Source organism: Podarcis gaigeae, assembly GCF_964106915.1.
Source record: "Podarcis gaigeae genome assembly, chromosome: 12".
NCBI lineage: Eukaryota > Metazoa > Chordata > Lepidosauria > Squamata > Lacertidae > Podarcis > Podarcis gaigeae.
The window spans coordinates 26856444-26878221 of NC_139688.1; the positions used below are offsets into that span (position 1 = coordinate 26856444).

General features: G+C 40.6%; 1 protein-coding gene across 4 annotated transcripts in view; it reads left to right on the top strand.

The window, feature by feature from the left end:
* The window catches only part of CDK14 (cyclin dependent kinase 14), a 229515-nt gene that overhangs the window by 49651 nt on the left and 158086 nt on the right, over positions 1-21778 (top strand). Inside the window, exon 1 of one of the 4 annotated variants that reach the window (XM_083705046.1) lies at positions 9512-9957. The exons of 2 other annotated variants lie outside the window; for them this stretch is intronic. Coding sequence is in view for 1 of the 2 variants with exons in the window: in XM_083705045.1 (XP_083561171.1) it covers positions 10526-10534 (9 nt within the window). In the remaining variant the exon portion in view is untranslated. Of the gene's footprint in view, positions 1-9511; positions 9958-10416; positions 10535-21778 lie in introns of those variants that run through there. One more of the 4 variants, XM_083705045.1, reaches the window with a different exon arrangement.

The following is a 21778-nucleotide window of genomic DNA, read 5'->3' on the forward strand; positions in this document are numbered from 1 at the left end:
TGCAGGGCCTGCAGGACAGAGCTGTTCCACCAGGCCTTTGGTCAGGGCGCAGCTTGACTCCCTCCTTTGGCAATCTTTACAAAACTTTAGTTTATGGTTGCCATCAATTTTGATTTTAATTAATTTTTATAATGTTTTCAGAATGTTGCACTATTTTAGTGTTGTTAGCCGCCCTGAGCCCGGCTTCAGCTGGGGAGGGCAGGATATAAATAAAATTTATTATTATTATTATTACAGCTTGCAGTAACAGGTGCTGCTTCTTTTTTGGTTACTTTGCTGGGTGTTTTTTCTGAACTATTTTTTCGGAAGTTGGTACCAGGGGCCAAGTCCTCTCCCCGCCCTCTATATTTTTGGGGTGGGGGGATGGAGGTCCCCCAGGGTCCCAAAAGCACAGAGCTGACTCTGGGGGACCCCAACATTCTGCTGATTAAAAATTGGGACAGGGGCCTTGCCTAAGTTTCCCTGGAAGCTTCTGCCTGGCTTAGTGAGGGAAGTGTGATACTCATGTCAGGATCCCCCCCCCCCAATCTTACTTGCAAGCTGGCGCCTCTGGTTGGTACCCTGTCTTGTGCCCCAGAGTTTGGTAGAACTGCAAGTAGGTTTCAGCTGCAGTTGAAAAGGCAAACAATTACCGTATTTTTCCGTGTATAAGACTATGTGTCCCCCCCCCTAAAAAATAATGTCAAAAATTTGGGGGCGTCTTATACACGGATACATCTTCCTCCGTTTTCTTAAACCAGAGCCTCAAAAAATAGGGGGCGTCTTATACATGGGGCGTCTTATAGACAGAATAATACAGCACTTAAAGGTGTTTAGTGCTATGCAGACCCTGAGGCTCTAAAGAAGGGTAAATTATGTGTAAACTACTCTTAAACAAACAAGCAGGCAAACAAACAAACAAACAAACAAACAAACAAACAAACTCTAATGTCACCCCCAGATTACAAGACCAGAAAAAGCTGTAAGGACCAAGACTAATTCTGGAATTAATGTAAATCCTGAGCATTACGTGTTTTAACTGTGGAGCATAACTTTGAAAAAATGATATTTTAAATAAAAAATTTAACAAAGAGAGGAAAAAGAGAGGGGGGAGAACCACACCCATTAGTTTACATTAAAAATGCAATAACCAAATCTTAATTTAAACCTGGAAGTACATGAATATCAAGGTTTGGTTTTTTTTTGCCAATGCAAAGTTGATATAGATAACAACCTCAGACCAAAAAGAAAATATAACGGGGCATGCCTTGGTTGACTTTTTCTACACTATAGTTCTGTCTTCAGTAACATGTCTAAAATAGTGAGGGTTTGGGGGAATACTTTTATTTAAAAGAAATGAGGATATAAAATTAGGTGTGCTGAAATAATCGTTTTAGGAACAACACATTTGGCCTCCCCCCCCCCCCACATCTAGTGACACTTTTTGCAACTGTATTTGGCAGCAGCTTTACTATGAGTGGTCAGAAGCAGCATGTAATGTAGTGTGGCAGCGCTAGTAAAGGTAAAGGGACCCCTGACCATAAGGTCCAGTCACGGATGACTCTGGGGTTGCGGCGCTCATCTCGCTTTATTGGCCGAGGCAGCCGGCGTACAGCTTCCGGCTCATGTGGCCAGCATGACTAAGCCGCTTCTGGCGAACCAGAGCAGTGCACGGAAACACCGTTTACCTTCCTGCCAGAGAGGTACCAATTTATCTACTTGCACTTTGACGTGCTTTCGAACTGCTAGGTTGGCAGGAGCAGGGACCGAGCAACGGGAGCTCACCATGTTGCGGGGATTCGAACCACCGACCTTCTGATCGGCAAGCCCTAGGCTCTGTGGTTTAACCCACAGTGCCACCCGCGTCCTGTGGCAGCACTACTATTACTTATTATGTTTATGTCCCACCTTCCCTCCAAGGAGCTCGATGTGTGGCATACATAATTCTCTTCCTCCCAATTTTATCCTCATAACAACCCTTCGAGGTAGGTTAGGTTGAGAGACCCAAGTCCACCCAGTGAGTTTCATGGCTATGTTGGGATTTGAACCCCTGGTCTCCCAGGTCCTAGTCGAACGCTCTAACCACTACACCACACTGGCTTTTTTGAGAGAGAGTGGCAGTCTTCCCTACAGCACAAGCTTAGGTTTTCCTGTAAAGAGTCTCTTGCACTGCATTAAAAAGGTAAAGGTACCCCTGCCCGTACGGGCCAGTCTTGACAGACTCTGGGGTTGTGCGCCCATCTCACTTAAGAGGCCAGGGGCCAGCGCTGTCCGGAGACACTTCCGGGTCACGTGGCCAGCGTGACAAAGCTGCATCTGGCGAGCCAGAGCTGCACACGGAAACGCCGTTTACCTTCCCACTGGTAAGCAGTCCCTATTTATCTACTTGCACCCGGAGGTGCTTTCGAACTGCTAGGTTGGCAGGCGCTGGGACCGAGCAGCGGGAGCGCACCCCGCCGCAGGGATTCGAACCGCCGACCTTTCAATCGGCAAGTCCTAGGCACTGAGGCTTTAACCCACAGTGCCACCTGCATCCCTTTTTGAAACTTGAATTTAAATATCAGTGTGGGCTTTACAAGTGTTTGGTTAATTTTTTCAGCATGTACATGTACTGCCCAGCTGTAAACAATAATAAAGACCAGCATTTTCTGTGTCACAACTACTACATCAAGATGTTTTCCAATTGCTAAAATGACTGAATAATCAAAATATGACCAAAATATGGTGCTACCAATTTAAAAAAGCATAGCTGCCTTACAGTAAAGTGCATAAATATAAGAATAATGTACACTACTAGCCTCATCTTTTTTTAAAAAAGGAAACCTTGCATTATTCTTAACTATTCCATCTCAAGCTTTAAAATAAGAACATTTTTCTAGTGTAGAAATTGAATGATCCCACGTTTCGTTAGGACGATTAAAAACTCATATTGGTTTTAACTTATTTTAATTTCCTATTTCTTTATCTCTCCTTTCCAAAAAAGGACAAGGACTTCTGTTCAAATAAATAACATGCACAAGGATGGTGAACGATGTGAACAGGGTGTTCTAATCTATGTGTACACAAATAACAGGGCGTGTTGAGTGTGAGATAAAGAACTAAAAAATTGTATCTTCTCTTGCGCTGTGTATAAATAAGGTTTTTTTGTCAGTAGTCCTGAATCTAAGAAAATTTATGCCTCTCTGTTTTCTTATCAGTGGATTGCTCATTTAGCCAGACACTAAGAAACGAAATGCTTCACTGCCCAGGAATGGAAAGTGGGCATCTGAATTAAGTCTGGAGAATAGATGGCTGCAAATATGCTGAACAGTTAAGTGTCAGTATGAAAAGGGGCTTACAGCATGAAACGTGGTTAATGCAGTATTCCACAGGGGATGGCAATTTTGCCTTGATTATTTTTGCCCAGTAATCAAATGAAGGGAGCAGCTTAAACTGAGCCTAATAAAAAACAAGAGGAAAGTTACAGATAATATTAGTTCTTACCTAGACAGGCTGTTCCGTACACCTATCTTTCTCTCTCTTACAAACGCAAACCTCATGAGGATGTCTATATAATTAGCAGCCCTGTGCAGGTGAATAGGGAATGTAAACATGAGTAACTTGTGGGCTTCCCTTTGGCATAAGTGTGGCCACTACGAGAGCAGAATGCTGGAGTCAGTGCACCTTTTGCCTGATTCTGAGAGCCTATGTTGCCTATCAAATAAAAAAGTCATTTTTTATCTTACTTTATTTACATAGAGCTTAGACAATACAATACCTACAATACTTACAATACAAAAAATTACATATATGCAAACCCAACATAAACACCCCGTGCATGTTTGGCTTCCAACTCTTCTCATTGTGTTTTTTTGTAATTTGTTAATTTGTACGCATTTCATTTTTGTTATTTTCTCTGTTATCAAGATTCATTCTACAGTCATACCTCATGTTACATCCGCTTCATGTTACGTTCTCTCAGGTTACTTCCCGCGGCGACCTGGAAGTATCGGAAAGGGTTACTTTCGGGTTTCGCACATACACTTCCACCACATGTGTACGAAGGTGCCTATCCCATTTTTACACCTCCAACATAGCTTCATAGGATTTCATAGATAACTTCTGGAATTTGTTAGGGTTTTTTTTAAGGCAACAACTTTTAGAGCAGTGTCTGTGTTGGCCAATGGGTCCTCACTGCAGCGTTCCTAGTCATTAATTTAGACAAGTCCCCATTCCTCAGCTCCACAATCAGGGGCTTTGCATCCCATTTCACCACTTGAGGAAGTGCCGTTTTTCCCTTCTGCTGCTTCTTCTGCCATCACCTACCTGCTCCTGTGACCGTTTGCCCTGCCTCATTTGCCAGTAGCAGAGAAGCAGCACTGCCATTGGTGCCAATTTTCAGAAAGACTACACATATTTTGAGTGAGATCTCCAAAAGGGGGGCTTCTGCCATCTGAAGCGGTAGCCTCATCCTGCCTAATGGCTAGGCTGGCTCTGCCTGTAATATAGGGATGTTAGTATTGATTGGTCTTACATGTCAAAATTGCTCGGTTGATGGTCTGGTTCACAGGTCATGCCGAGTCCAATGTATGGCTTAGTGCAAATATGTGGACGCCTTGAAAACAGCCTCCTGCTGTTTTGCTTCTCCTGGGCCCTTTTTGTTGCTCATAAAACAGTGACTAAAACAGTATAAAATAATCAAGACTAGCAAAGGCAGTGTGATTAACAATTAGTCTTTATTACTGAAACATGAAGCATTATAATCAGCTTAATAAGGGTGGTTATGCTTAAATGAAAATGCATTTTTCTTGCAAAGATGGCATCACATGTAGTTCTGACTTCTGTAAGTCTACACCTTTTTGCAATGTGAGAATGGTTGCTCCATGGAATATGTGCCATTTATGAGGAGAAAGAATAATCCTGATTTTAAGGAACTTAAAAGTAGGCTGCAAACATGCATAAAGCATTTTGTTTCATTTGATGTGTTTTTTTTTAAAAGGATAGGAAACAGCTGGTGTGAAAACCAGGACTTTGATGTACGCTTTTAGTGTGGGGAATTATGAAATTGAGAAACGTCATTAGAAGATGGGTACATTCAATGCAGACGAAGCTTAAGGTGTAAATGAACCTCTCTCTTTTATTGTGTCAAGTTTCTATTCATTTGTGTTTGGTCTTTATTCTTTTCTGCTGTTGAAGTGATGTGACTGCTTTAGAACTTGGAGGCCCTTGAATTTAGACCCTGCATGAGGCCAACAGAAAGCTAGATATAATTTGAAGAATAAAAGTCCGGTAAGATGAGCTTTTGTTAGTAGCAAATGTATTGATGCATAGTGAGAGCGAGAGGGGTGGGGGAGAGACACTCTTTAGTCTAAAACTGTGTAGGATTGTTATGAGAAGAATACTTTTGAAAGTAAAGATAACGGCAATAAAACAGATGCACGTATTTGTGAAGTTGCTACTAGTAAAAATGTGTATGGCAGATGAAACATAACCTGCAGATTTTGGAATTATTAGTTAACACATTCAGGTTGCAACCTTATGAACAGGGAGACTCGGGGATGGCAAAATGCAAAATTCATCATGTGAAAGGCTGGGCTGGATGAATCTCAAGATTCCCAGAAGAAATATCAACAACCTCAAATATGCAGATGACACAACCTTGATGGCAGAGAGTGAGGAGGAATTAAAGAACCTTTTAATGAGGGTGAAAGAGGAGAGCGCAAAATATGGTCTGAAGCTCAACATCAAAAAAATGAAGATCATGGCCACTGGGCTCATCACATCCTGGCAAATAGAAGGGAAAGAAATGAAGGCAGTGAGAAAAGAAATGGAGGCACTTTCTTGGGCTCCATGATCACTGCAGATGGTGACAGCAGTCACGAAATTAAAAGACGCCTGCTTCTTGGGCGAAAAGCAATGACAAACCTAGACAGCATCTTAAAAAGCAGAGACATTACCTTGCCAACAAAGGTCCGTATAGTTAAAGCCATGGTTTTCCCAGTAGTGATGTATGGAAGTGAGAGCTGGACCATAAAGAAGGCTGATCGCCGAAGAATTGATGCTTTTGAATTATGGTGCTGGAGGAGACTCTTGAGAGCCCCGTGGACTGCAAGGAGATCAAACCTCTCCATTCTTAAGGAAATCAGCCCTGAGTAATCACTGGAAGGACAGACCTGAAGCTGAGGCTCCAATACTTTGGCCACCTCATGGGAAGAGAAGACTCCCTGGAAAAGACCCTGATGTTGGGAAAGATGGAGGGCACAAGGAGAAGGGGACAACAGAGGACAAGATGGTTGGACAGTGTTCTCGAAGCTACCAGCATGAGTTTGACCAAACTGCGGGAGGCAGTGGAAGACAGGAGTGCCTGGTGTTCTCTGGTCCATGGGGTCACAAAGAGTTGGACACGACTAAACGACTAAACAACAACAACAACAACAACAACAACAACAATGCATGGTTGCATCCAGCCAGTTTATACTGTGTTTGTAACTTAAGCTGCCTGATAATTTGCCCCTTTCCCTGCCACATACATATCCAGGCCTGTGTTGAGAGATGGACAGTCTCTACCCACCTTTGTTCTGAAAATCCCCAAGTTCTATTGGTTTCCAGCCTTGGTCTTCCATTAAAGTTCATCAAGGGTTTACTGAAGTGGGGTCTTGACACAGTAAATGATCTAAAATAAATCTTAACTAAAATAATCAGCACTCAAAGGCAGCAACATTAATCTTTTAATATTTGTGTTGAACTAGGGCGACTAAATTCTTCAAAAACAATGTATATATGTATTTATTATCCTTTTGTGAAAGAGGTTCCCACATGATCAAGAATTTCCATGTGTAATTGATCCAACTCCTCCGCAAATCTAATACAGGTGGATTGGTAAGGATTTGTGTAGCTCTTGTTTTTCTTATAAAGTCAAACCTGGGAACTCAAACGTAATCCATTCTGGAAGACCGATCGACTTCTGAAATGTTTGAGTTCTGAGGCGAGGCTTCCGATTGACTGACAGCTAGGTGTTTGCATAGCGGAAGCTGCGTTGGACGTTCAAGTTCTGAGGAATGTTCTAAAACCGAAACACTTACTTCTGCGTTTTTGTTGTTTGGGAACTGAAACATTCAGTAATGGAGTCATTCGAGTTCCAAGGTTTGACTGTATTCTTTCTATTGAAAGATAAAAAGTAATGTGTATATAATTGTAAGTGCACAGAGTAAAAAAATTGGGGGGGGGGGAGATAGCCCTTGTAAGGTTACGGCCCAGATGCCATTCCCTCACATTTATTTCTTTTAAAGAAAGATTCTGAAAATAGCTCTTTGAAAATACAAGCTTGACCTAAAGTCAGTGGAAGTTTCCAACCATCTACTGAAGGATAAGTGAGACTTATTACTTTGGTTTTTGACTGGTGGAGTCTTAAGGGCCAATGACTCCTCAAGTGTCTGCAAAATCAAAATGCAGCTAAATAAGGATTTGCTTAACTGAAGGGCATGAAATTTCTTTATCTATTTCTGCTAATCTATTTCTGAATAAATAACTCTTTCTTAATTCTCCTGGCTCTTAAAGTCAAGTCATAGGCAGTGTTAGAAACTCAGATATATAACCTAGTCACCAAATGGCTCCTTAAACCTGGGTTACGATTGCCACAATGGAATGTCTAGGTGCCTTTTTTGCAATTATTATTATTATTATTGTTATTGTTATTGTTGTTGTTATTATTATTATTATTATACTGCTTTTTATGTTGAAGGAAAAAAATCTGAAAGTGGTTTGTAACACATTAAAACATCAAGTAAAACAATCCAGAAGAAAACAAATTCAAGTTTCAAGAAAAATATTTTAGATCCTGCTCTTAGTGTCATTTTGCTTTCCCCATATTTATTTACCTACTTAATTTATATAGCTGCCCCATAGGAAGCCAGTGTGCTGTAGTGGTTAGGGTGTCAGACTAGGACCTGGGAGATCAGAGTTCAAAATCCCTTTGGATGATGATATTGAGGTGCCGCTCATCAAATTATAGCAAACTGGGGGGCAATGCCAGTGAAGACAGAATCAGGAAAACCTTAATAGATTGGAGAACTAGGCCCAAACTAACAAAATGCATTTCAACGTTGACAAATTTAAGGTTCTATACTTAGGCAGGCAGGAAGAACCAGATGCACAAATATAAGATGGGGGACATCTGGCTTGCCGGTGGTAGGTGTGAAAGGGAGCTAAGATCACAAGCTTAACATGAGTCAGTAGTGTGATGCAGCAACAAAAAACAGCTAATGCTATTCTAGGCTGCATCAGCAGAAGTATAGTGTTCAGATCAAGGAAAGTAATAGTACCACTCTATTCTGCTTTGGTCAGACCACACCCGGAGTACTGTGTCCAGTTCTGGGCACCTCCATTTAAGAAGCATGTTGACAAGTTGGAATGTGTGCAGAGGAAGGTGACCAAGATGATCAAGGGTCTGGAAACCAAGTCTTATGAGAAATGATTTGAGGGAACTGGGTATGCTTAGCCTGGGAAAGAGGAAGTAGCCAACTTCGAATATCTAATAGGTTCTCGCAAGCTTGTTTTCTCCTGCTCCAGAGGGCAGGATCCAAACCAGTGGACTCAAGTTACAGAAAGGAGATTTAGAGTAAACTTTCTGAGTGCAAGAGCTGTTCAACAGTGCATCAGACTCCTATGAGAGGAGGTGGACTCTCCCCCCCTGGGGGTTTTAAAGAAGAGGTTGGATGGCCATCTGTCTTGAATGCTTTAGTTGAGGTTTATAACCTAATAACTCTGTTTTTCTAGGTAAATTAGTTCCCTTTGAGCAGTCTCTTTCACTGGATCTTACTAGGCTTTGCAGGATAAATGCTCTTGGATCGAAAGCAGAGCTCTTTTGAGGGCCTCGGCAAATAATCCTTGCAGCTGAGTTGTTAGATTGTTTAGATGTAAGGTGTTGCTGGCATAATGTTGATGGAACTGAATGCACAGTTGTAAACTAGACCAACTTCCCCCAACCTGATGTCCTCCAGATGTTTTTTGAAACCCCCTTCAGCCCCAGCCGGAATGGTCAATGATCAGGGATTGTGGAAATTGATACCCAAAACATCTGGAGAGCATCTGACTAGGGAAGGCTGAGTTAGACATGTATATTGTTCAGCCTTATTGATGGCAATAATTCAATCACTTAAACATTCTGGTTTCATTGGATTTGTTATGAGGATTAGTGAGGGCATTAATTCCCCATTAATTAAAGCTGTGGGGAAGAGCCTAATTTTTCTCTCTTTAAAATGGCCAGGCTTTAATTAACCTTGTGAAGTAGTTTCATACTAGAAAGTTGAGTCACTGTGAACAAATGTCATCATATGCACTTCTTCCTCCTTCTCCCCCTCACACTTGGCAATTTTATTTTATTTTTGATGCTAGGGAATAACTGAATTGACCATAATTCCTTGTATCATTTAAGAATCCCTCCCCACTGCCAGCCTCTTATAAGTTGTACATACATTGGGCTCCATTCCTTAATCTACTGAAGCTCTTCCAAAGTGTACATTTACATGCCTACCCCCCAAAAATCCATGATGCTGCAAACCACCTAGACTGCATGTGCATAGTTACATTGGCTGCAATACTGCTGCAGAGCCTGAGTAGTGTGCCTTCCCGGGAAACTCCACAGGCAAGTCCATCACATTTTCTTTAAAAAGGCAGCAACCAAAAACCTTCCTTCCCCTATCCCTGTGCTGTCGATGGCATTTAGACGGTGAAATCTCCTTCCTTGATGATCATCAGCACCTTCCACGCAGCAACTCTGCAGAGAATATCCTTCCTTGAGGGATTTCTTTGTTTTTCTGCTTATAATTTCCCCCTTTCTTAGCTGTAGTACAGCCGCACCATTTCAGCTTGCTAGTGCAGAAAGATGTTGTGAATTCAGTTGCTGAGAATGAGGCTGGCCTGCCTGCAAACACTAATGCTCCTAGAGGCATGCTAAAGAGTCGTAGGTGAATCTAACCCGATCCTTTCTACAACAAAACGGTAAGGCTGTGTTTGTTTTTAAATAAGAGATGAATTGAATTCCTGTCGTCTTACTAAACCTGAGCCCCTCGTTTATCGCATGCTTGCAACTTGAGCAGGATTCATTCTGGATGCATGCTGGGCTTCCTATTTTCTTTTAAATCCTTTAAACGCAGACTGGTGGTAAATGTTACAGCTATCTCAGAATCACTCATGAGACTATACACTCTCCTGAGATGCTTGGGAGGGGGTGGAAATTTTCACCTTTCTCTGTGGAAATAGGTGGGGAAGGTTTTAAGAGCTGTGCTTTTTTCTTGCTACAGCCCTTTCTCTCTCCTAGGCTGTTTTATTAAGAGTATAAAGAGGATGCTATGCACAATTTTACTCGTATATGCTTGGCTGAGTGCCCTCCGGGATGAGTGGATGAAGGACGTGACCAATCACTTTTCCATCACTGCAAACAAGTCTGTGTCATGCTGGACCTAGACGGAATAAATGGCTTCTGTAAATTAGAGGCTTTTCTTAATGTGGAAGGGAAGGAAGGCGTGTACTTTGCTGAAATGAACCTTTAAGGAAATACCAAAACAGTATGACGGAGGTCAGCGGATTTTTTTTTTTTGGGGGGGGGGGCACATTACCTGTGTGTTGGCTCTGTATCAATGTTCTAAGATATTTTAAACAGCTGGATGACAGCACTGGCAGCAGTTTTTGATCTGTGGAATAATTTAGCATGTAGGAAAGCTTGAGCAGGAGCATGCTACAACCTTAAAAGAGAAACATTTTAAAACCCAGCAATGATCAGTATAAAACAGTCAGCATGCAAAGCACGCATGAACACAGTAATAGACCAGCAAATGTGTAACAGCATGAGATGAGCCATGAACTTCATTTTATCTGCTGTGTGGTGGACCTGCCTCTCATATAGTTCTCTCATATCCATGCTAGAGTTGATTCCATTGAGTAAATTAGAGGAGCTATGCTGGCATTGAGATATATTAAAGGAACCACAGATTTAAATTCATTATTTTTTCATTGAAATGTCAAACTGAGTTTGGTCTCTTTTGACATGAAGAACACTTTCTAAATATGTGATATATTAGGAGGTGATGGGTACTACTACCTGTAGGAGCAGGGTGATGAATTTAGAGCCATATATAATAATCTAGCAACATATTAATGCCTACTTGCTCCATAGATGTCTAGCAGATATATCTCTTGATTCTCCCTGCACCTTGGCATTAGCTAGTAGAAACTCCTATTGAAATCAGTAAGACTTTCTCCCAAGGAATATATAGGATCATAGATAATAAATATATCTGTAGGAGCTTTTCTCATAGAAGAGGAAATTCAGACCTGAGTGAAATGTATTGCAAATGTGTTTTTTTCCTTAAATGTGAGTGACAGGGAGCTGCCTTATTTCAACATACTTAAGCCACAAATTTACATTTTGATAGGAATGGAACCTCTGTTTTCACTTTGGACAGGAAGGCTAATCTCATGAATTTGTGGCAGAATAATTACTTCTGCTATATCTGGGTTCTGAGTGATAATTTTATTTGCTTATGGTACAAGATGTCTGTGAATGCATAACATCTACTTCAAGTTTCCTTAAGATTTCAGCCGACACTATCTATTTGCATTTATTTACTTTCATTCATTTAAATGTGGCTTTTGGATGTTTTAACACCTGCCTTTTATAATCAGTATTTTAAAAACTGAAAGTACTTGTAGAATGGTGGATATTGCATCTTGGCTATAGAGATGGATAGATGAATCTTCAAGGTTTTCTTGGTTTCCTGAATTATCATGGCCGATCTTAATACGCACTTGCAGGGAATAAAAACAGAATTTCATTTGCCTGAAACATTATTGGTAAATGACAGTCCTGTGAATACTGATCATGTACAAAGAAAAGGTGAAACTTGATATTGCTATCCCCACCAAAAGTTCCTACACTTACTTAATGGAAATATTCTATTGGAGGGGCAGTCCTGAATGCTCATCACAAGTTTTCTATAGGCTGTCTAGGTGTGTTCTCTTATGCAACTATAAAAGAGCTATTGGGCTCTGATTGCTGCTAGGGTGATGGGCTTTGGTTTGTAAAACCAGGTTCAGATCCTGTTTCAGCCACAAAACCCATGGGTTGGTCATAGGCAAATCAGTGGCATGTTGCAGAAATACACATAAGTTGAGAATTAGGTAATAGGGCATGTGCTGTGTGATCATGCATGCTGTGATTTCAGAGTCTAAGTACTCAAAGGAGATTTAGAAGCATCTGTGTTTAGTTTTGCCCAGGAGAGTCAGGAGGAATTCATGCGCAATGGGAAACAGTGCGTGCAACCTCAAGACCTCATCCCTGTCTCCAAACTGCAGTTTTATCGTATGTATGAACCAGCGTGGGGTCCTTCGCCAGCAGCCTAACCTACCTGGTAAGACTAAGATGTCAATCTGAGCTCCTGAAGGCAGAATAGGATACAAATGGAAATTTAAATTCTTCCAAGTTGTCAAAAAGAAACACTGAACATAAATTTGGTGTATCTCATCTGGGCCGTAGCAACATTAAAAAACAAAACAACTACTATCTGGCTCTCGGTCAAGCTGCAGTTCTTCAGGTCCCTCCAGTCTTTGTTCTGTTGAAATCAAGACCCTCAAGACAACTCTCTTATCCAGCTAGGAGATGGTTAAAGGAAGTGAATGACATTATTCAGTGACATTATTAATTCTTTTAGAAAAGAGATGGTTGACCTGTTTCAGTTGCACTGAAGACCACATGGGGAATGTGCACCATTGCAGATTCCATAAAGGCTGGAAGTATTCAGTTTGTTAATGAGAACTGGATTTCTTACAACTACCTGGAGACTGTGTTTATTGGATAAATTTGTAACTTATGCAATACAAGTTCTTTTTAGTTGAAAAGCAGTATTTATTTTCACCTTCCTTGACATTTGGAAATGAGACCTATCAACAAAGGGTGTTTGTATATTTATTGTGTAGATTTCCAAGCACTGGTTTCCACCAATGTTTTCAAGCAGGAATAACCAGTAATTTAATGGTGTTTTTTTTAAAAAATGAAGTGCATAGAATTGTGCTTGAAAGCAGGTTCAGTAGTTCCTTCCATTTCATGAGAAAGTAATGCTTTTCTTAGACCGCCTGTAGTCTAGAAAATTGATAGTGCATTGAAAAGATTTTTTTTTATTGTTCTGTAGTACAAATACTCATGCTACTCAACCTGTGTTTGACTGAAGTATAGCAACAGTGATTCATGGCATGTCAGTGGATTCCAACTCTCACAGGTAGCAGATTACCGCTTTCAAAGAGAACCTTTTAGCTGAGTGCCAGCTGGCACTGCAGTTTCTGCATGGTGTGTAGCTCCCAACACACTTTGCCCTTTGTTAACCAATTGCGATGTGTGAGTAGTTTCGTCATCCTGGTTCTAGGTCAACAGAGCATGCGCGCGCGCGCACACACACACACACACACACACACACAAACAAACCACTCACACACACTCCTGCTTTACATATATATGCAACTCCTGCAACTAAAGGGCAGGAGGCTCTTACTGAACATGGTGAGCATATATTCATTTTCAGGTCACACTTTTAAAGTGCATATTCTATCATACGGTTCAAAATTAAACATAAGTATCTTGTTGACAAATTCTTGGATAGTTTTTCTTAACCTACATTACAAAGAAATGAAACTAATTATCTGGTTCTCATTTAACATGCCAAAGTTCCTTCTAAACAATAGTATTTCTGTTGCTTTTTAATTGCAATATACCCTCAGAACCAGCTGTTCCAAACATTCATTACATTACAACCAGAGTGAAGATTTGCCTGTAGACTTCATATTAGAAATGTACCCTATTGTGATGTGCTACATGATAGAAACCTGAGCTACTGCAGTTCCTTTGAGGAAACATAGCCAGAATTAGTTGACATCATTCTATGTTCTGTGATTGTGCAAGAGTTAAGAAAAATAACAGCCTCCTAAAACTTAGATGCTTGTGCTCAAATATTTAAACATATGGATGATCCAAGTGTTGGGCTCTTTCCTAGGAATATGAAGTAGTTTTCCAGCTGCTTGCTTTCAATTTCAAAAATTCACAAACTATGATTCTCCAAATATTTAGATGGATCTCCTCTGTCATTATCTCCCCACCCATTTCCCATTAGGAAGCTCTCTTCATAGTTGTTTTTTGCAATATGCTTCTCTCAGGAATGTCTAAGCATTTATACTCCTCTGGCATTGATCACGCCTACAAAATATAAACATAATGCTGACCTGTTTAAAGAAGAATGAGGATTGCCAATAGTACTTCAAATAACACCCTTATATTGAAAGAACTGTGTAAATGATCAATTCTTTAAAGTGTGTTGTGCCAACATGTTGTACCTGGGAGTTTCTAGCTACTTGGCAGCTCATATTTAGGTGAAAGAATTCATAACTTTGCACATTAGGTTTTCAGCACAGCTGTTCTGACTAGTCGTGGTCATTCATCTGCTACCATGGTAGAATATTACGTCTAGATAGGATGCAGTTCTACCCAACAATATAAAACCCCAATAGTTTTTGAGCAGCTGGGAAGACAGCTGCCTTTCTTACAGCAGATGCAATACCCAGTTGATGCAAAACCCAGATTCTTGCTGTGGGGAACACACACACACACACACACACACACACACACACACACTGTTTAACAAATGAATGAGCTTGATATCTTGCAAGATGATGTATGAGTTGAGCTGTGAACTTGTGCTGGCTGCAACTCAAGATACTTGACCTCTGAAGCAAATTTAGGTGCTGCTGCTGTCATCCTCCTGCTAAATTTCTGCTCATAATACTGATGTGTCATCACGAAGTGTGAGGTAGCACTGCCACGAAGCCCCATTCCAAGCACTTCTTCTCTTTTTAGATATAGGCACCGACCATTTTCCACAGGGTTTCCATTCCTAGCCCCCGAATGTGCCAGTGGCACATTCACCCTATTCAACCCCCATTCTACCCTGCCCCCATTTTGCCTCCTGTTCTGCCGCTGTTCTTTCCTCTTCCGGGTCCAAAAGGACTTGTGCATTGGTAGAAGAGTTTGGATTGGATATCCCGCTTTATCACTACCCGAAGGAGTCTCAAAGTGGCTAACATTCTCCTTTCCCTTCCTCCCCCACAACAAACACTCTGTGAGGTGAGTGAGGTTGAGAGACTTCAGAGAAGTGTGACTAGCCCAAGGTCACCCAGCAGCTGCATGTGGAGGAGTGGGGAAGCAAACCCGGTTCACCAGATTACAAGGCTACTGCTCTTAACCACTACACCACACTGGCTCCAGTGGTGATTTGGACGTGCCTGAAATGGTTGCTGCCTGCATATAAATGACCTACCCTGGCTGGCAGTGACTCCCTGAGCTCTCTGGCAGTGGTCTTTTCCAATATGGCTACCTTAATTGTTATAATGGAAATGGCAGGGAAGAACTTGGCACCTTCTACATGTAAAGCATTTGCTCTGCATAGAGCGCCATGTGTTGACATCGAACTGCTTCATGTTGTTTTGCTACTCGATAGATGTTTCCTGTGAAAGGGATTATTGTCTCAGTAAATCAGTCAAGTGTGCCTTGTAGGAAACTTCTCCTAAACAACAAGTGAGAAAAAGGCTTCGCTGGGTTGCAGACACAGCAGAACTGCTCCAGATGGGGACAGAACGTGCACTTCTTCTGCTTAGTTCTCCCTTTCTATGATCAGTGCTGATTTCTTGCTATGTATGATGGTGCCTGTCTATAACAGCTGGCTTTGAAAGCCTGTTCAGTGTGACATTGAAGCTGCTGTGCCCTGTGAGCTCTAGGAGTGGTATCCGTTCTGAGCAGGATAAAAGGCACAAGTTCCTCGCTTTATTTTATTTAAAATAATTTCTTAACAGTTCTTCATCAAAAGTTTCCAGGGCGTATTAATTATGAGACTTGTGGCACCTGCATTTTGTTCATTTCTGTGCTTGTTTTATAGCCCTAGCATACCAAGAAGCCAGCCAAGCTCTTGCAATGCAGGAGAGGATGCTTGGGTGTCTAAGGCTTTTTCTATCTCACCTTACAAAGTGAAACCAGAAGCCAGGACCATCAGCCATGTCAGCAGGGAAATCCTCAACAGCATTCAGGAATCTTTAAGCCTTATGGGGCAGGCGCGCTTAATGGGCCCACCATCCCTGGAGAGAGAGAGAGAGAGAGAGAGAGAGAGAGAGAGAGAGATCTACTTCCAGTCCAAACCTCACCAAGAGGAGATCTGACCACAACAACAGGGTTACTGATGAGATTCTCATTTTCAGACCACCAATTTCTCGAGTGGTCAGAAATACCAGGTATTAGCAAATGGTATTATAATGGCCTCATAGTGGTCATGTGGTAAGGAAGTCCTGAGCTGCCTCTTTCCAAGATGTACCTGAAGTGAATATTGAAGCCCCCAATACCAACATCCTGGGTTGTCCAGCAAACACCACAGCCGGCTCAATTGCCATCTATCTTACCTTACTGGATAATCTCCCTTTCAAATCTCGGCCACTTATTATTCTGCAGTTCTGTTCTATTTGTCTTCGGGCAAGAAAAGAGAACTTTGGAATGGTGATAACTGAATTTGTGTACTTTGCTTCCTGCACATTTCCTCACTCATAATTTTGTGTGTGTGTAAAAGCTGCTCATTAGACAACTAATGTTCTTCCTTCATTAATTAGCTGTTTTACAAGAGTACCCCAGAATAAAAATTAAAAATGCTTTGTCTGAGAGGTCATGACTTTCTCCATGACCTCAAAATTCAACACAATGCAATAATTTCCTATTTACATGACTTCATCACTGAATAGCATTAATTCAAAAAACTAAAATAGACTGGATACATCAATGCCTTGCCAAGCTTAAAATAATTTCCTATATTCATCATTGTAGCATATCTATTACTCAAAAGTGGTTGGAAGCAAGCAAAAATTGTCGTGTATAACAACTGGCCTGTGAGCGGCATATTGTAATAAAGGATATTGGAGATGAGGAAGTCTGCTTTTTGGTACACGTTAGTGGAAGGTATGCATTTAATTTGGCTTTGGTTCTTTTAAGTTTTGATAATGCCAGATGACAGTAAAGAACAGAAAACTAAAGAGTGAAGAACATGCAAGTCAAAGTAAAAAAATCATTTCCCTTGGCCTTCTACAAGGAATTAAACTACTGTGAATTATATTTTCTGAACATTATATTTGGTTAAATACAGCATCTGCAAAGGCATGCAAGGAATTGAATTAAACAAATTTAAAATACTAGCTATTCTAGGCTGCATCAACAGAAGTATAGTGTCCAGTTTAAGGGAAGCAATAGTCCCACTCTATTATGCAGCAGCTCCCTCCCACCAGAAGCCAAGGTTATCTAGAGCACTGGTTCAGGGGATCCTTCCTGCTGCTACAGGTCCGCAACCTGTGGAGTGTTTGGTTCATCCTCTGAGGACTCCACCTCTGTTGCTAGGTCAGGGCTAGGCATGACAGGTGATGATGATGATAAATACTGGAGTAGAAACTCTAAACTTTTTTAAAAGTTGCAAAGAATCAGTCTGGTTTTAAGGTAACTTTGGATATCATATTAACACTGTTTCCAAAGATGACGTTTTTGGTTGGAGTGGCAGCTGAGTGCTAGCATTGGTGGCTTACCATTAAAAAGTTGTATCCAACCAAGTTATACTTGGAGTAGACCCATTGAAATTAATGAACCTAAGTTACTCATGTCCATTAATTTCAGCTTGTGTACTCAGAAGTTGTGTACTAACATTGGATACAGCACATCAACTCTTTATTTCACAGTTAGAGCTTTCTGACTCCCAGTGTATTACAGGATATAATTTTACAAGAAAACAACAAATCTCTAGTGCTAATTATGAAGTGTGTCAGGAGTATGATATTTCTTATGGTCTTGCCTTGTCTATGGACTGTGAAACAGCTAGATTTATTATTAGGATCAGTTTTGGTTCACTACTCAGCCATTCATTTTGCTCTTCTTTCTCTCCCTCCTGGAAAAAAAATATGTTTGCTGATACCCTTTCTTGAAATGAAATTATGCTTTCTTCGCAACAGCCTTTAGGCAGCAGCTTTTTCATCTTTCTTTTGTGCTACTTCCAGCAGACATTTGAAAGCAGGAAGATTGCATAAAGATGAGTTAAAAGCCAGTGTGTTTAAGCAATCATATTGCTGTCTCCATTGTCCCAAGGCAGCAGGCCAATTCTTGAGTACGTAAAGTAGGAGAAGGATGGCCGGCTTTGAACCTGTCTAGGACCCAAAGAAAAAAATAGACACTGGGGTGGTTGTCTTGAAAGTAGGTCACAACCCTGCAAATACTATAAATCTTCCTACTGCTGGCAGCTACACTAAACTACATATTATTAATGGAAGTTGGATGAAAGCATTAACAGGAGTGTAGAGGCTTGGGTTTAAACTGTAAAAAAAGCCCAAGAACACTAGGATCATTTTAAACAACAGACTACCTTTAAAGACCAATGATAATCAGGATTCCTGTCTGTCATGACATTGATACCACTGCTTTTCTGTCTGCTCCATTTAATTTGTAGCCAGAAGGCCTGCTCCCCAAATACGAGGACAAAACAGTAACACTATATTGTGTGTTGTGTCATCATTACCCACAGGAACTTAAAACTTTTTTTCTTCCTGATTTAGGGAGCCTCTTATGATAATTCAAGAATTCCTCCATTGCAAGATTTAGATCTTGGATTCTTTTCTATTAGAAATACCTAACCAACTTTGGTTAGTTTTCATTTAATGGCTCAATACTTGCTTAAATGAATCAATAGTATTATACCTTCCTGCCTGAAAATATGTTCAGATAAAGTCTGAGTTTTGAAACGCTGCCCTGCTAAAAGAGGGTCTGATATGTTACTTGAAATTGATGGTTTTGAGAAAGATGGGTGGGGGGAAATGGCCATGCTCTTAATTCATTAATCTTGTAAAATAATGCATATAATCAAACCACCCGTTTCATCACAGGCATTTCCCATTTTAGTCTATCTGTGAATATGGCTGTGCATTGGCCTCCCGTGCTACATTCAGTACTGATGCAGTGTTGAAACATCTGTTATAGAAATCTGCCCAGGCACTCGAGATAAGGAAACTGTACAGTGTGTGGTGGGGAAGGGTTGTTACCCACTGGTAGAGCATCTGCTCTGCATGTGAAAGGCCATAGGTTCAATCCCTGGCATCTCCAAGTATGGCTAGGTGTGAAAGCTAGTCCGGGTAGATGATACTGAGCTACATAGACCAATGATCTGACAGAGTATAAGGCAGCTTCTTATGTCCTTTCAGCTGACTGTGCTTGAGCTTCTGCACAAGGTAATTTACAGGCAGTGCCTGCAGAAGATAATGGAAAACCAGAGGAGTATTTGCTTGCAAAAGATTTGTAGTTTATAGTTCAGAAAGTAAAGAAGCATCTAGGTAGCCTGTGCCTCTTATCTCGTGTACAAGCACAGGCTGCTATGGAATACATTCACTATCAGTGTTCCTACCATGGTACAGTGGTACCTCATGTTACAGACACTTCAGGTTACAGACTCTGTTAACCCAGAAATAGTACCTCGGGTTAAGAACTTTGCTTCAGGATGAGAACAGAAATCGCACGGCTGCGGTGCAGCAGCAGCAGGAGGCCCCATTAGCTAAAGTGGTACCTCAGGTTAAGAACAGTTTCAGGTTAAGAACGGACCTCCAGAACTAATTAAGTTCTTAACCCACAGTACCACTGTATTTAATGACACTACACTTTCTGGAAAAGGGTTCGTTCATGTGCTCCATCTCTACTTCAGATATCAGCATATTCCTTTCAGAGTTTTAACTTTTTGACATTTTATTTTTTCTGTAGTTGTTACAACCGTTGCTCTGCATGGAATTTGAACTAGAGGCAACCTTAATGCAATGTGTGAATGCTGCAGAGAATTGTTTGGTTTCTATGGAGATAATTTTCTCTCCTTAAAATGTAATGGTCTATCAATACATTTGCTGGGAATGCAGAGACATGCTTCAAATACCAGGAGTACAGTGAATCACCCACTATTTATTAGAGGTTTGAAAGTATCTACTGTAGTTCCATTTGGGTTGAAGCATTGCCAAAACTTGTACAAGATATTACCTGGGAGGCCCTGGGCTCTTGAGACCTGGTTCATATCTGCAGGCATAACGAAATTTCCCTGTAATTAGAAAACTGGCATAACTAGGAAATGGTCTAGGAAAAATAAAATAAAAGCCCTACAGGATCAAACAAAATGCATGTTTACTCCAGGAAGATTTCTCATTGTTGTTACCCACCAGTTTATATACAGAGGCCTATTATAATCTGCCCTGGGAACCTGTTGAATGGAGGGATACAAATCCTTAAGCAAATAATATTGCTTCCAGCTAGAGGTCCCTTGTTTTGTGATGACCAGTGGTTCCCAAGTCTCATGTCTGTCTGTCTGTAGCTTTGCATACCATCTTGCTGTGCTGCATATGGACAGCTGGCAACTGAATGTCTGAATTTACAGTATTGCACATGAGGTAACTTTAAAGATAAATATGGGATCACTTAGTCATCCATGATGTTGCACTCTTCAAGTATGTATAGTCAATCACTCTTGATTTTTGTGGAAAATATCTGACAGTATTAACGTGTGTGTGTGTGTGTGTGTGTGTGTGTGTGTGTGTGTAGGGAAACACCCACATAAGTGAAATCTTATTTCTATCATACTATGTCTCTGTCCTTCTAAAGGACAAAGGGTTGAACCAAATTCCTAGACTAGGAGATAGATATACCTCATATGGCTTTCACTTCTCATGAAATTCTGAGTCTGTCTTTCTTACTCATCAGTCATTATCTTTAGCCCTCCCTGTCCATTGTTGTTCAACATGCTAACCCAGAATCCTAGTTAGGAACCCAGAAGAGTGGAATTTATTTTTTTCAGGTGTAAAAGACCTTGTATACTATTCTAGCCCTAAAAGCCAGCAACTGCATTCTTAGATTTTTAAAGTGTGCTTTCTAAGGAAAATATAATATTTATTTCAAAGCAAGATTGTTCTGTTATATATACTATAGCATGCTATGAATTTATAGAATTTATACAGAAAAATACATAACAAAGTAAAATCAATTACCCTCCCCATTGTTCAAGAGGCTATAAATTGGTTTAATTAGCTAAGGCTAATTAATGAAAGATTTTTTTCTAGTACAGCAAAAATTTCCCAAAATTATATTACAGAATTTGGGGTTTTGTAATGTACTTAAGGAATGATAATGTGGACATATCACTCACCCACCTTTAATCTTTAGAGCATAGAATTTAGCCCTGAATTGCTTCATCCTAGAAGCTGAATAAGATGTCATATGCACTTTATTAGCTCTGCTTCTGAACAACTCACTCAAAGGTTTTGCAAAAGATAACACTTTGCCCTTTGAACGTAGGCAAGATAATGTCATGTGAAAAGTTCAAAAATAGAACGTGTCATTCCTCAAATATTTTGTTTGTTCCAGACATCAGAAAAAGAACCATCTTTTTATACATGCTAGTCTTGTGACCATTTAATTGATTTGTTTTTCCATTTCAGTTATAAAATACAGTATTGGGCTAGTTGCCCAATCCATAGTTCTGCATACAAACACAGTAGTGTTTGCAAAGCTGTATAAATGGTTGTTGCCATATATCTGTCTTGAGAGAGAATGGAAGAATGTGCCATCTTGGGTAAAGCCAAACCACCAGAGAGTTGCAGCACCTGCTGTAGCTATAGAGACCTGCATGAGAGAGACATGTTTTATTGCAGCTTGGGCAGATGAAGGGTGTCCAGATTCACTATTAAA